The sequence below is a fragment of the Lonchura striata genome, chromosome 4 (genome assembly GCF_050655825.1).
Source record: "Lonchura striata isolate lonStrDom1 chromosome 4, ASM5065582v1, whole genome shotgun sequence".
Classification (NCBI taxonomy): domain Eukaryota; kingdom Metazoa; phylum Chordata; class Aves; order Passeriformes; family Estrildidae; genus Lonchura; species Lonchura striata.
In genome coordinates, this window is record NC_140706.1 from 45,531,200 (window position 1) to 45,547,783 (window position 16,584).

The following is a 16,584-nucleotide window of genomic DNA, read 5'->3' on the forward strand; positions in this document are numbered from 1 at the left end:
GAAATGTTAGCACCAAAACATTGACTTACGTGCACTTCAAATTTATAGGAAATTTACAAAGGAAAAAAAATCTCACTCATTAAGATGACGTATGAAGTTCATATGCTTCTAGTGCGAACTTGTATAATTTATGTTCTAATGTATGTGCCTTAAGAACTATGCCATTGTTGTTGAAATAGACAAATTTTGTAAATAACTTTTTCATAGACTCATAGATCATTAAAGTTGGAAAATACCTCCAAGATCAGTGAGTTCAGTAATTAACCCAGAACTGCCAAGTCCACCACTAAGCCAGGTTTCCAAGCACCCTATCTACAAGTCCTTTGAAAAATTTCAAGGATGGCCATGGCACTGACTCCCTGGGCAGCCTGCTCCAATGCTTGACAACTGTGAAGAAATTTTCCCTACTATCCAATCTAAATGTCTACAACTAATGGCAAACCTCAAGGCCATTTCTTCTTGTCCTACTGCTTTTTCCTTGTGAGAAGAGATGACCCCATCTCGCTCTCACTACAACTTCCATTCAGGTTCTTTTGAACAGATGCATCTCTTCACAGAACTTCATACACACTTTTTGCGATAAACCAGAAGCATTTTACCAGCAAGTTTATCAAATGAATGAATTACTGACAGCTGTCATATTCACACAAAGTGAAGTGGCTATTACAAAAAAAATAAAAAACAAACCAAAACCAAAATAAAAACCAACCAACAAAAAAACACACCAAAAAACCACCAGGAAATAAAGAGCACTGAGCACCATAAAGTACACCTAAAGCATAGTAGAAATTTACCAAACAAAAAGGAATTAACTGCAAGGAAATACATACCCAAAACCCAATTTGTTTTACTTCTCTCTTTTGAGATATGAAAGTGCATTATTAATTCACAGGCTTTTATATATTTTCGGTCTCCTCAGTGTGTCCATAGACAGAAGTGAGTTGATTGACAAAGCTTCAGAAATTAAATCATATAGCTGAGAAATTTCGGGATTTGTAATTTTATTTAGTATTTCCACCAATAAGTCTGCAATTGTTGTATAAATGAATATTTAAACCTCCTCATAAATCTGGTCTGCATAAAGGGTATTTTTTTTTAAATCACTTCAAGCTATAAAGTCTACCGCTTTAGTGAAAACAATATGCATTTAACTAGTCCTGCAGCTCTGACATTAAGGCTGTATTTTGTTTCTGCTTGTTCATCAGGAACAGAATTGGTCACCAGGGATGTGATCTTTCAAACTTGCTTAAAGTCAAACACACAAAGAGTTACACTAGCTTCAGTGAAACTACTCATATCCCAAAAGCTACATATGCACAAATTGCTATCATCTTACAAATGTGCAAAATCAACACAGGATCTTTGTGTGGGTTTGTTCCCAGCTGATGACTGGCTTTCAATGAAGGAGACAAGCATGGTACATTAGATTCATGTAGCATGGCTGTAGCACATCTGAGGGCTGAGCTAGAATTGGATCAGATGCTATTATACAAAATACAGAAATCTATTTCTTAGATCTCTACAGGACCCATGACTGTGCGGTATAGGGATAGACAGAGAGTGACTGCCTCATTACATGGTAGAGTTGAGAGCTGACAGCTGCTGTGACCTGCTGGGTGCTAATACAGCACAACAACAAGTTCAGGCAGGTTAATTCCCAGACCTGTTGAAGGAACAGGTCCTTGCATTAAATAAGACTCAGAATGGACCATCAGCTCAGTTGGGGAATCAGCATTCCTTAGATAATTTGTATTACTCAATAAAAAGTACAAATTATGACATACAAAGATTAACGAGATGAGATGCCTTAAATCAATCAACAGTCAGGCAAGTTTTGAAGCAAAACCAGACAAATGACTGATGGAAAAGAAAGATGAGCAGACAATTTTGGACTCCTACAACAAATTTCTACAACTAAATCCATCAGAGGGAAAAGAGGTAGAAGGGATTAGAACACCACCAAATTAAGCTAGTGACATTAAAAAAAAATAAGGATATTGAACAGATCTGCCTCCAACAGATGCCAGTTGCATCATTACACAATTTCTCTGATGTAATTACAGTTTTAGGACAGACATAGAAGGAAAAAATCTGACATTTGATGCAAGGAGGATTTAGAGTCACAGGACTTAAATTGACCTGAGGCTGAAAACAAAAAACACAAAAGACTAACAAGAGCCTATATAAAATAACGACAGCAGGAACGGGATAGAAATAAATCTCCCACCAACAATAACACAAAAGAGAAATAAAAGACAGATTTCAAGACTGGCTCACTCAGGCCACAGTGAAATAGCAGTAAAGGCAGTGTGCTAGTAACCTCTGATCCTGGCAAATCCTGTGCTCACACAGCAATGAAAATTGTTAAATGGAAAGATGTAGTAAGACTTGTGGAGCTTGGTGGAAGAATGCACCTGCCTGCAAGGAACGGCCTGGAGGTTGATCTGCACAGACACCGTTCTCTGCATAAATAACAAGCTCACCTGTACGCACAGAAAAATTCTCCTATGTTTCTGTCCAAACAGGTACTAAATGCAGGTACAAGTGTAGGAAAGGAATCTCACCATACTCTGGAACCTAACTCTTTTATGACCTTTGAGACCCCCGTGTTTTTCACCCTGATTAACAGAGAGGCAATACTGGTGGTTGGATATTTCATTACCATTATGTATTCATGGGAGAAGCAGTAGTATTCCCAGCTTAGAAAATTTTTATACTTTAACTATTTCCCCTACAGCAAGACTAAGTCAAGTCCTTTCAAAAGTTCTAGAGGGGGAAAGGTGAAGACCAAACTAATAGTTGTGTTATTTGTTAGAAACACATGGGACACTGTGTAAGAAACTTGCTGTTTTCAGGTGTCTAACACTATACAGAACATGTATTATGAGTCATCTCAAAATAAATACATTCGGATGAGTATACAGATTGATGAGTCATTCTGCAGTAGAAAAGCTTTATCAACCAATACCTGACTAGTCTCAGCTTAAGTGTTTTTTGAACATCACGGTCTTTTTAACATCACACTGTATTTTTTTAATGAACTAGAATTTAAAAATTAAGGCTGCTCCAACATATCTTTAAAGACTGACACTCTGAGATGTTTTCATACCAGATCTACCTCTCCAGTTTGCATTAGCACTGTTTGTCACATTCAATCAGATGCTTACAAAAATCATCCAAAGGTGAAGCCACCAGTGCATCCCATGGTGAGGATCCCGTGCAATATAACACTGGTGGCAGACATTCAATAATTCTGCAAATGATGCTGACAGGAGACAGATATCTAAAAGACAGGATTTTATGTATTAATACACATAGGGTAATATTTTCTCAGCACATGACAATAAAAATATATAATCTGTATCCATAATAAATGCTTACTTAGACTATGACACATTCAAAGCACAGAATCAATTAGGTTGGACAAGGCCTCTGAGATCATTGAGTCCAACCCATGACTGAAACAGCACCTTGTCAACCAGACCACGGCACCGAGTGCCACATCCAGTCTTTCCCTAAACACCACCAGGGACGGTGGGTGACTCCACCAGCTCCCGGGGCAGCCCGTTCCTGATTGCGGACCTGTTTCGAAAGGCCGTTTGAACCGAGGGCGCCGTGATGCGCAGGAGCCCCGGGGCGCGGTGCCGCCGCCGCGTGTCCGGCACAGCAGCACCGCCCGGCGCCCGGCCGGCTCCATCCCTCCGCCAGCGCCGCCGCCGCGCTCCTCCAGCCCGAGTTACGCCATGCAGGGGCGACCTCTGCTGTTCCTTTTGTTTCCAGGACTGCGAAAGCGGGGAAAACCCCAACTAAACAAGCCAAACTGAACCACCCCTTTCCTTCTGTGGAGGAGGAAGACGGGAAAGAGGCTTTCGGCATTCTTACAGTGTGTCGCCAATTATCTTCCCTGCTCCTCTGTGCCAGCTTAGTGTGTTGGCCTCAATATGACACCTCTGAATACGAGATCATTATTTGAGACAAATATATGGTATTTGTTACATAGCAGATGTCTTATTTGGACTGTGAAAACAAAAGAAATAAAATCTCTTGTCTATGCCGACGACAGTTAAAGAACTTCAGTAAAAATACCAGTTAGTTAATATTCCACATAAGCTGGTAATTTCAAATCATGTCTTATTTTCACAGGTTTTACTAGGAATGACATTTGGGCAGCTTGATGCAAGAAAGAGTTTTCACAAGCAGTGCTAATTGTGAAGCCTCTCTGGTTGTTCCCTCAATACCTCCAGAACTTGCAGTACAAAGAAGCCACATTTGACACTGAAAGAATGTAACAAATTCTGCTCTATTCTTTAGTAACCGAAAAAATCAACAGCAGCACAGCAGTAGCACTCCCCATCCCCCAGAATAACCAAAGCTTTCTCCTTATTTCTGTTTAAAGGTGTTTTGTTGGCCATCTAAAGCAGCCTTTTAATTTTTTTGTCTTTCTTTGCTATTTTTATTTAAATTTTAGCTAAATTGTGTAGGAAATATTTGCCTACAAAAACACAAACCTAGAATCTTTTTAACTCTAGTGCATATAGAAAATTATCTAAAGGTAACTCTATACATTCATTGTAAGAGGTACAAAACACTAAAAACCACCAGGTAATAATGTAAAGACAGGATCAGGACTTCCTTTTTTCATTTAAAAGGTTAAGGTCTTTGCACTTTCAACAAACTTCTTTTACTGGCCACCAATGAAAATTAAACAAAAGAAAAAGAAAAGAAAAAAGGAGAAAAACAATCTATCAATTTTCAACATATCTTGAAAACTTGCTTTTGAACTTCTACTTTAAGCAAAAAGTATTAATTTCCCCTTTAAATATAAAGCTTTTCCAAAAGCCAGAGTAGAAAAAACATAATTGCTGTGCTATCATTGAAAACTACAGTTATATAGAAACTTGACTTTGTTTCATTAAAAAATCACCTGGTTTTCAAAGCCCAAAAGAAAAAAAGGACACCACCATAAGCGTTTATATTGACAAGAATGTTCCTAAACGCCTTATCAGGGTGATTTAATTTTCCATGTGTCTGCTGGATTTGCTTTGCATGAAGATCTGGACACATACAAGAATGTGTGTGTTTTCTTTTTCTGCCATACTACTAAGAAAGTAACTCAGGATCACAGAGCAGCCTTTTGCTGCAACTAATCCCTCCGGATCTGGCCGAGCCTTTCAGGCTGTGCTTCCTGTCTCAACCCGCCTATGCCTTCTGAAAGCAGAGTGAAAAAACCCAAAAATTTGGCAAACAGCCATTAAAAAAAATACCAAAACATTTGCTATGTAGATCGAACTTCAAAGAATGCCTTAACCGATGCCTCCCCCACAAAAAAAAAAAAAAAAAAAAAAAAAAAGAACAGTGCAGAATCCTAGTTATTCCTTGGTTCATCACATGTTGTCAAGGTTTTTCCTAGGGTACGATTTGAACTCTTAGTAGTGGGAGACCCCAGTCTCTGTACAGCATTAGGAAGAAATGGCAGGGTTTGCATCATCAGTATTAAAACAACTTCACTGAGGCAAGGTTAATGACCTGATTATTTTTCCATATGAGCAAGAGTTGATTTAGAAATCCAGAAAATAAACCAAAAAATCTATTTTTTATCTCTTAGTTAAAATTATCAGTAAGTTATTTAAAAATATCATTCTTCTCAGTATTTAAATACAGTAGTAGCTTTTAAGAACATAATTAATAACAGACCAAAATCTAGAACCAGACTGACCACCTCTTACACAGTGAAGAATCTCATGTTTGCAAATTTCAACTGATTGATATAATCTCTATATATGGGCAGCACAGTAAGGAAGGATGTGTGAACCTATATCTCTTTCTTGGCCCCTATTTTAACTTCAGGCTGTTATATGCAAATATAAATGACAAATGCAAGGTCTTCAAAGCATTCAACAGACCTCTATAAGGCACCTGCTGTGTTTAGGTTAGTAGGCCTTACATGGAAGTGATCAAATGACTGTCACTTGGTGAGCTCTCCTGTGAGGCACCTTCTTATGATGGAGAGGCCAGAAGGTCTCTCTCTCTCCCTCTGAATTTGTGGTCTGCTCACTCACACTGATCAGACCAGCCTTGTCACAGCATGGCTAACTTCCCACCCCACAGTAAAAGCAATAAAGAAAGCTCAGTGCCTCAGAAGTCACCAATGTCCATGTCATGTCAATGATAGCTTTTCCAACAGAACTCCTATTATTAGCCTGCTCCCTTCTCCCAGTTATAAAAAGAGAGCACAACAGTAAGGAATTGACCAGACCTTACATTTCCATTCATAGTAACTTGTACATTCTCCTTTTATATCAATATACGGTGTGTCAACAATACAGGAGTTATTGTTCTTTGTTTGTTTGGGGGTGATATTGTTGTTATGGATGGGGTTGGTTTTGTTTGTTTTGGGTATTTGTTAATCTGGTTGTGTGTGCATTTGTCCAAGACACACTTCTGCTTCCTAAATGGGGCAGAACATTCTGTTTAGTTCCCAGAGCAGTATGGATCTTCCTTCATTATTCTTTAGAAAAAAAATAGACACATTTTCCTGACTTTTTTGTTTTTTATTATAGAAAGAAAAAACAATTATTCTTGCCATGTTCTGAAGTTTTTTAAGCTTACAGAAGTGTTTCTAGATAGAATGGCTTTTATCTTGATTACATTTTCTGAATAACAAAGAACAAGCAATAGCACTATAGGTAATGCAAGAAGGCAGCAGAAAAAGCCAGGCTGGTGAATATGAGAAAATTGTGTCAGTATTCCTTCCTCACAACACAGGAAATACTTATTGTCCATACCACTTTTCATCATGGGCATTGAAGCAGGATTAGAAGAGTGCTTAACAGATTATTTAACCTTCACTGAAAGAGATACAGCAACCAAGAAAGTTCCCACTCTGTCATTACCCATGCCCTCCAAACCATCTCCCTCCCGTGGTATGAAATATAACTAGGCGTTTTTTCCTTCCCAGTGATTTACTGCTCTGCAGATAAATTTAATCCTCCCCACAGTCTCCCACATATTTTTTTTGCAAAAAACTTGGACCCAGGAAAGACTTCTTAAAAGGAATATAGATTTGTTATTATAAAGGAAGGCAATGGCCCTGTTGCCCCTTAAACTGTGTTCAGAGGGGTGGAAGTTCACTACACATTGCATCAGCACATATTGCTCTGTATGTCTCTTGTAGGTTTAAGATTAAAATATTCCTTGGCAAAACAAGGATAATGGCAAAGATAGTGGCAAAACTAATGACAGTGGCAAAGAATTGTGATACACACATATTCTGTCATTTCACATGATATTCACAAACGGGTTTTATACTAGAATCTTTAATGTAAGGTTTCATCTCTAATGAAACAATGGTATTTCTTGCTTCACCTTTAAAGGAAATGAGACTTCTCAATACTGTGGAAGTTTTTTTTTTTTCTCTGATGAAAAAGGAATGGACTATTTCCTACAATTGCCAAAGGACTGAGGTCTGCCAAGGAGGTTAATTTTGCTTGCATCATCTTACAGGAATGATCCACCAAGGTATATACTGGCCAGCACAGCATCTGGAAACTTCGCAGCTGAAATTGAATGCCAGAGCTCACTGAGGCAAAATATAAGAAAGCTATTTACAGTGACACATATGATCACAAAGATCAGAGCACAGATTTGGAACAGAAGAAAATTCAACCCTCAACTTTTGTTATGTTTGCCAGTATCTGGTTTAGTACAATTATTCACTTAAAAAGGCTTTTTAAAATTCATTTCAAGAATGAAGATAATGGCCTCAAGTATTTAATTACTAAGGCAGACTAAAGGGAAAGAAAAAAACTCCTTAAACCACATCTTAAAAAAAAAAAAAAAAGCCAACCCACAAAACCTTTTCAAATATGCTCTTAAACTGTCCCAGAATTCTTTTTACTGATGTTTTATATCCTTTCTCTGGAAATTCTCCTTCTGTTTCTCCAGAATATGTACAATACAAATTCTAGACAGAAACCAAGTAATACACACCTACACAAATGTATACACAAGTTAATTACTAGATACTTTAATACTTATATATTCTGTGCCATGGGAAGTGCACATTCTGTGTACTTATACAGATGGATAGATAATTCACCAGTTGAGTGGAAAGTATTAAAGAGGAAAATTATGTCTTGAAATATGACTGGGTGATTATCTTTAGACTCTGAAAGATCCACTGAAGGGGGAATCATCTGCTTCACTAGGTAAACTCCTGGAATAAACACTGGATATACAGGATTCATCTCCAACCTAGCAAATCATTGCAGTGTAGGCCATTGTGTGGATTATGAACATGCATTAAATTAAATATTGTTATGGAGTTTTTCTCCCACCTTAGGATGCACCCAACACTTTCCTCCTTCCTGTCTGACAATATGTTGCCATGCTATAAAAACCCTAATGCCCATTTCAACGATTAGCTGTACATCAGCATTACTACTTCAAATCCACAAGTTTCACATGAAGCATTAAATGGGATGAATATTGATCTGCTAAAGAGGATTTATTTATTTCTAGCTCTATCCAAAGATCAACTATTAGCAGCTTTTGGTGGATCTGTTGAGCTCTCACAGCACAAAGCTACTGCATACATGACACCGGACTTGACATTTCAGTTCTGGAAGAAAACCAAACAGTAAATTCACTGCAATAATCCTAGATAAATGAGATGATCACTGGAAAAGCTGAGATAGTTAAGTGGTCTATCAGAAAAGTCCAAAGGATGATATTGAATTGTTGCAACATAATAACCTCTCTCATGACAACATGGCAGAAGATCACCATATCAGATGCCAATATTTTCACCTTCAAAAAGCATCATTATTTCAGATTATCTTGGAATACTTCACAATTATGTTCTGAGCCGAAAATTTCATACTCAGCATAATAATCAAATACATATCAATATCACAGTATTTACCCATGCATTCCTTTTTTTGTCCTGTTCAGTCAATAACATACTAATAACTGTATAATGCATTCAAAAAACACATATCTGTTTCAACCCTCCCAGCACAGGTAGGAGTTAGTGCTGCCCTCAAAATGTTCTTTTGACTCTCTGTCAGTGGGGATCATTTTTTACTCTTTGGCACTGACAAAGGAGGAAAACATACCAATGGGTGGATGAGGACTGCAGGCAGATTAGAAAAGAACTGGTGAGCTGCCTTGCCTTTTATACTCAGAAGGCAAGGGCATAAGAGGATGCTTTGACAAGGAGTGTTTGAAACGCCAATGTAAGAAGCCATGAAATTTTTGCTGTGTCACTTACACATGAAGCTGAAAAAGTCAGTCAAAATATTGCTTCAGTGCTACGATTTCATCAAGACATATTTCAGTAGCTAATAACATCATTCTAGTCGTTGGTTAAATGTTTCACTTTTATTTATCTCATTTCTGTGCAGAAACTTTCTCTTATGAGAGTATTACTTTAAAGAACACATGGAGAAGAAACAGAAACAATGGCATACAGTGAGAATATTTGCTGCTATTAAAGATTGCCTAATTTTTGTCTTCTCATACGACCACAGTTCTAAAAAAAACTCCTTCCAAAAAAACATTAGGAAAAAAACCTGTGCAGCATGTTACCGCGACCAGATCTGAAAACCAATGCTTTGTTTTGTTTACTTGAAATCTGTGAATTCCTAAATGTCCTTGCCATAAGTAGCACTGAGTTTAATTAGGTTTTTGTCTGTAGAACAGCATCTGCTTCACCAAGGATAGAGAACCTTGGGTCAGTTCCAACTGTCAATGAAAGAGGAGCAAGATGTATTTCAAAATTAGCCCTGTATTTAGACAAACTTAATATGTTTTGTTATTTGTTTTCTTAAAAATATATCTTCCATTTCATCTGTATAAAAAATAAGACGGGCTTCTGGAGACAGCATTTATATGTTCAAATACACTTCAAATGCAGAAGCTTGCATTATTTATAAAATCTCTTAGATGCAACAACTCGAAAGAAGTTTAAAAAGGTAATCTGAAATCTTTCCTGGGTAATCTCTGCTTGGTTAAATATCTTTAATGGTATATCATTACTACAGAGCCCCCCAAAAAATTTCTCTTCCAACAGCCTATTTCATTCTTTTGGAAAAAGAAAACAAAATGAAACAATATAACCATAAGCAAATAGTGTTCAGAGAGTCAGTTCGATGTTGCCTGAAGCTTTCAGGCTATTTGTCTCTGGAACACATGATATGCTACCAAATTCATATCCTGAGAAGTAAGAATCTTTTTCCTGTCATTCACATTCTCATAACATGGCTCTCTATAAACTACCTTCTAGGAACAATGTCTACATTTGCAACATAATTTGGTAGAAACTTAAATTAAGTCACTAATTCTTTCAATATTTTCCGCTACTAAATTAATTTAAAATAACAGAATGTAATAAAAGGAAAACTTACATTTAAAAATCATGCCTATTAATATTTCTGTAGTTTGTTGGGAGTATCTGTCAGAAGGAAATAATATAATGACTATTTGCTTAACTTTGATGTAGCACATAATGCTTTTACCTAACAATAATTCCTTTCTTCACTAATACTTCATAACACTTATCAGTCTGAAAAAGGTTGCACTGCTTATGGTTTGAATATAACTGCAAAATTTCAGGCATGGTAGGTAAAACTCTGTATTCTATCTTTTATCCCGACAGCGTCCTTTTGGCATCCCTATGGTAATTTCTGCCTCTGCAACTTGCTGTACAATTTAATTTAAAAAGGCATAAGCTCTTTCTTCTTCCTGCCCTTCCTCCCAAACCTTTGCACTGAATTCCCAAACTGCTGAAAAATGCTCACATTTTAAAATTATTTTATTGTGAGTTTTAAATTAACCTTTTTATTTTCCCCTTCTGTCCCCCTAGGTTTACTTGCTCATTCTTAGATCACATTTAATCTACATGAAGACAATGAAAAACAAAGATGCTATAAAACAATACTTGGTGTTGAAACAGAGACACTAGTCATCCTTGGAATAATCACCAACAGAGCTATGACCAAAGCCCAAACTCTTCTGCAGAGCTTGCACCAAGTCATGTGAGAAAGAACCTCAGTGTGAAATTTATAACAGTGAAACTTCTTCAGGCAGCAGAATCTCTCAAATTCGCCATATTAACATGGAAATCACAGATCCTTTTGCAAGTCATATTTCCACACAACAGAGCATTTTCTCTTTTGCTACCAAACAACAATTTATGTGCTAATTAGGCATTTTGTGAAATGTCAGTCTGTCCCATCCCATCTTCCCACCCCTCAAATACTCAGGTCTCAAAGAATGGTCATAATCCAAACAGCACTATATGATGAACTCTGTGAAATACATACACCACGTGAAATACAGATGAGGATTTTTTTCATGTATTGTGCTACAAATCAAAAATTCTAACACTGCCTAACAAAACTCCTAGCTGCATAAAAAGATGCAATAAACCTCTCTAACAGTAGCTGATTTGTATGCAACATTGACCATAAGGGTAACTCTTCAGTAAACCTGAATCTCATATATAATGCATAGCAGTTAATAAATCATAGTAAAATCAGGTGGCTTAAAGCCAACAATACCCAACTAGTAATGGAAAGGAGGGAAAGATTTATAGAGAAACAGACTCTGTCTGGATTTTGCTTTAAAGAGGCTCACACAGTGCAGTGAGAAGATCTTGCTGTGGTTTTCAAGTGGACACAACTGTGTCATGCTGACTCACTTCGTCCTTCCCCCAACATTGCTTCTCACTTACCGCAGGTAATGCCCCTTCTCCAGAATCATCATCTTTGACCTTCCACTGGATTTTTTTTGTCTATCAGCTCCACAGCGTCTCAGCTGAAAAGGAGAACAAAAACATCCCACACTAGATTTCAAACTTAAGAAGCCAGTTTTGGGAGGTTCTTTTCAAGTATTCTTCTTTAAGCCTCAAAAAGCCATGCTATGAAGTATTAAAAGTATCAGACATTTCCCAGATCCAAAATCCAGCTGCATAGAAGGGAGAAAACATACTTCAGTGTTTAGGATGGGAAGAATGTTTTTTTGCATTAAATATCAAGTGTAAAACTGTTAGCTCTCTTCTCATTGGAGATCCAGGGGAGCAGGATATTAGAGACTATTGCTGCTGCAGAGATCTGAGAAAATTCTTTTCTTGTTTTTTTAGAGCTTGCCCATGGTGACCAGAGGCACTTAGCCAGGCAAAAGCATTAGTGCACAGTTAAGGTGCAGCACCTTCACATTAAGCATGCTTGCAGCTTCATCAGAAGATAGTGTGATATCAACTACAAACATGTAAAAACTGTCACAATACACTTATTTCTTAGGAACTACATTCTGAAGGCATAGATAACTAATGCTGAAGTTCTTCAGTTCTCAGCTACCTTTATTTATGTCATACGCTCTAACTAAGGGGAAAACATTTCCCTTTTTTTGTTTGGTTATGCTGTTTATGTTTGCCATTGTTGGGACCATCCTAGTTGGAAAACTGCAGCAAAATTTCCAAATCAAATTAAAACCAAACCCCTGCTTCTCCGCACTTAAAAGCAAATTACAAAACGTCTACTTATGCCAGGTTTTTAAAGCCGATTTTGTATTAAAAATACCCGAGTGTCAGACTGATACCGCATCACCAAAAGCTTTCTAAAATTAAAAGCCCCTCGCAGCGTGTCAATCCAACGCGCAAATAAACCACGGCCACGCTGCCAAAACCAAAGCAGTTTAGAAGAACCTCGCACAGGGGGAGAGCCTTTCCCCTTCCCCTTGCCGGGTGCGCTGCCGGAGCCCAGCGAGGGGGGAGCGAGCGCTGCCCGCGAGGGACGCGGGGCGCGGTGCCGCTTTCCCGGCCGGGAGTGCCTCGGGGCGCGGCCCCGCTGCCGGAGGAGCCCGGGCGGCCGCGGGGTGAAGCGGGGGAAGGAGCCCGGGAGCATCGGCCGCTGCCCGGGCACCGCGCTCGGCCGCGGCCCGGCGGCGATCGGCCCGGCGCATTCCCGGCCCGGGCACGAGGTGGCAGCAGCCGCTTGCGGAACGGCGGCAGCGGGCACCGGCAGCGGGCACAGCCCCGGGCTCCGCTCCCGCCCGGGCATCTCGGCGCCGGCCTGCGCGGCTGCCGCACCGCCCTGCTGAGCCGGGGTACGCGGGGCAACCGCAGGATTAAGAGAAAAAATTACAGCCCCACCCCCAGCGAGACACGGACTGGAGACAAAATCACCGCAGCGAAACTGACAGAAATGACGTGAAATCTACCATTTCAGACGCAGATAAATATTTAAGTATCACCTACTGCCAGGGAAGAGAATGGGATTTTCTCCACTGACCTCAGTAGCAGTAGGGTTGAGTGCAAAGAAATAGGGCCATATGTTTTTCATAGATATCTTGTTTTTGACAAAAAAAAAATATTCTTTTCTTTACATGACAAATTATTTTCTTGCAACTAATTTTCAGTATCAAACAGCAGCAATGAAGACCTTCAAAATGATCCAGTCTCAACAATATTTATTTAGTGATGATCATGATGATAGTAATAAACAAATAAGAGTTCTTACCAAGTAATTCAAGTTTGTTCACTGTTTGTGTGCAGTTTGGTCTAGTTCATTTTGCAGATTTTTTGTGACGTAAAGCAAGACGACTAGCACAAATAGTTACCAGCCCAGAGTTTTCCATCTCTGTTGTGCTTTAAAAAGGTAGGGAGATAATTCATGTGCCTTTAAATGAAACTGTCTTGCAAACAAACATTTGTTGCAAGCCCTATAATTGGTGAGCTATCATGCAAGCAAAGGGTTCTCACCCTGTCCTTCCAGAGGCATGGCAGGGTCCTGGCCTGAGCAGTAATCGAGCCCATGACCCCACTGCAGCTCTCCCAGCACCACCCTCTGCAAAAACAGCTGCAGGCAGAACCCACTAATTTTTATGCCTTTGCTTCAGAGTATTGCCCATCCAGGGGACAATCACAATCCCATCTTGTGCAGGTACAACTCACACAGCTACTGTTGGAAGGCAGCACAAGCAAGAAGGGATCCACCTGGAAAGCAGCACCCACTCACTGCCACAGTGAGGAATGCACACTGCTGGAAGGTGCAGCGATTTCCCTGCTTCATCCAACTGGGAACAACACGGCCCAGAGGATGTAGAGGTGCAGAGTATGCTGATGAATGAAAGCACACTGTTCTTATATGCACAACAACTGATGACAAATAATATTGCAAAGCTTTTTCACGTATCAATGCAAGCACTGGATTATGCTTTTCGGGCAAGAAATGTAAACTTTACTCCACATTGTCTTTACAAGTAGCCAAGAAAGTGTTATTCCAGAATTCATAGTTAGACTTGGTAATATTTTGCAAGGAACGGTCTGCTGGCAGGCTCCGAGGATGTACAGTCTGCACAGTGTCTCAGTCTGTGGTATGACTGTAGCTCTTAGCCAGAATATTCCACTGTCAATCAATCCTAAACAGAAAAAGGCACTGCTCTGGCTATTAAATAAAAACAAGAACTTGTACAAATTAAGAAGTTCAGAAGAAAAAATGAAAGCAAAAATGTAAAAAATCCTCAAGTTAATAAAGAAATAAATTATTGGAGAAAAAGTGTAAATAATAAATTTTTCTTTCCCAACACGATCCCTAAAACTAGAACAGAAAACAGCAAAAATTCTTTACTCTTTTGACCAGCTAACTAATATTTTTTGATCAACTTACACTCTCCTTTTGCCCTGATCCCTCAGCTTCTTCTGCAAGAGATTTCATGCAAGTATTCCATGTTCAGGAAGAGTCCTAATGATACTACATGGGTTCAGCCTGTCTGCAGTGCATTTAATTGCTGTTTAATTCCCATTTTTCACTAATAGATGAGACTCTGAGCAGGTGAGGGCCCCCAAAATCTGTATTTGCTTCTTTTTTTTTTTAATAAATCCTTAATAGACGATGCATAGAGTGTCAAGCAGAACCAAAAGGTGCAACTAGAAAATAGGACATTAAGCTTTCTTATCAACTGCCATTTGGTAATGCTTTGTAATATGTGCTCTTTGAAATACTGGTACAAACTCAGCAAAAGATGATGTAAGATTAAATAAAGAGGGTCAGAAGTTTGGGGAGAAGTACTGAACAGTAGCAGAGGAGCACAGCAGCTGTTACACAGCACACAGCAACACCACAGAATAGTTTATGACAGGAAGTGAAGGAAATTCCACAATCCACCTGAAGCTACAGTGGGAATTATATAGGCAAAATATAGTTATTAAAATTGGAATGCAACAAAGACTTCAGGGGCTAATAATGCTTTTCTTGCAAGAGATAGCAAAAAAATCCCCAAGCATCTTCATTGACCACAAACTGCAAGACCACAGCTTTACATCTCAATTGAAAGACACGACTTTTTCCATGATAAATTGCTACAAGAACGTGATCTTTCTGGTATGTGCTTTCCTGGCTAGCAGGCTCCATTTCCTTCCAAAAACTGCAAAAAGAGTTAGTGATTTTGGGATTAAAAAAAAAGTAATCTCTCTAATATATATCTCTCTATAAATATACATTCCTTTATATATGTATATACACACCAACATATATATATATGTAGATAGTGTATATTAAAAAAAAAATCCTCTTTAAAGCTACTGCCAGTGTTTAAAAAATAATTGGCCAGTCTCAATGGTCTCAATGAAATGCTATTTGGCAGTCACAATATGAATATATTTACTGTATATTGCGTCTGTTAAATTTATGTTAAAATTTTATTATTTCTTGCCTAGAAATTGAATTAATTTTACAGCCCAAATAATCACTTCAATGAGCACTTAAAATACCTCACAGAAAAATTAAAGTACACAGAGCATGTAGTGTATTTTATGTCTGCATCTATAAAACACATACATGCCATGCACAAATATTTAAGTATATAAATGTGCAGATTCTGAAAGTACATATGCATTAGGACCATAAATACTCCCAGAAGTGGAACACACACGTTTATGCAGTGTGTATTTGTTTATACAAGTATGACTAGAGTACATAAATGTAGATAAGCCTCATGTGTATTATACATCGAAGGTGCTTTACTGTGATATAAAAGATTCTTTTATGATTAAATTTGAGATGCATGTGTTTCAAGGAAAACTACATGGAAAATAGCTGTCTAGCTCATCTCAGGACTGAACAGATAATGGGTGCTACTCCAGTTTGTCAAATCCCTTTTACAGCCACTGTATCTACTAGAGAAAAATAATTATTTTGCAGATGTTTATTTAAAACCAAACTTGTTCTTGTATTTTGCTGCACTGAAAGATACCAATCTCTTGCAGAGATATAAATCAGCAGTAAAGCAGCATTGATTGCCATAACACCTTACCACATTAAGAAGAAACATGCAATGGTAGGCACACAGTCATCTTTAAAAATGGCAATTCTTCTGAATGCATTCTGGTATCAATAACATTGGGTGGCTTAGAAACTTCAATAAAATTGTACTCATGGTAAGACCTGCTAAAGCAGCAGAAATATTTTTTCTTTTCTTTAAATGTAGCATAGTAAATACTGAGTATTTTATAAAATAATTATACATATATATATAAACCCCCAACCACTATATTGTCCTTCATTACTTGAAAATATTAATTTC

The 16,584-nt window shown here is 38.3% G+C and overlaps 1 protein-coding gene across 2 annotated transcripts in view; it reads right to left on the reverse strand.

Annotated features, from left to right (window-relative positions):
- The window catches only part of FAM241A (family with sequence similarity 241 member A), a 272,688-nt gene that overhangs the window by 210,440 nt on the left and 45,664 nt on the right, over positions 1-16,584 (reverse strand). For both annotated transcript variants that reach the window (XM_085578970.1, XM_085578968.1), the window contains exon 2: positions 11,735-11,817. In XM_085578970.1, the coding sequence (XP_085435096.1) occupies positions 11,735-11,817 (83 nt within the window). The remainder of the gene's footprint in view (positions 1-11,734; positions 11,818-16,584) is intronic.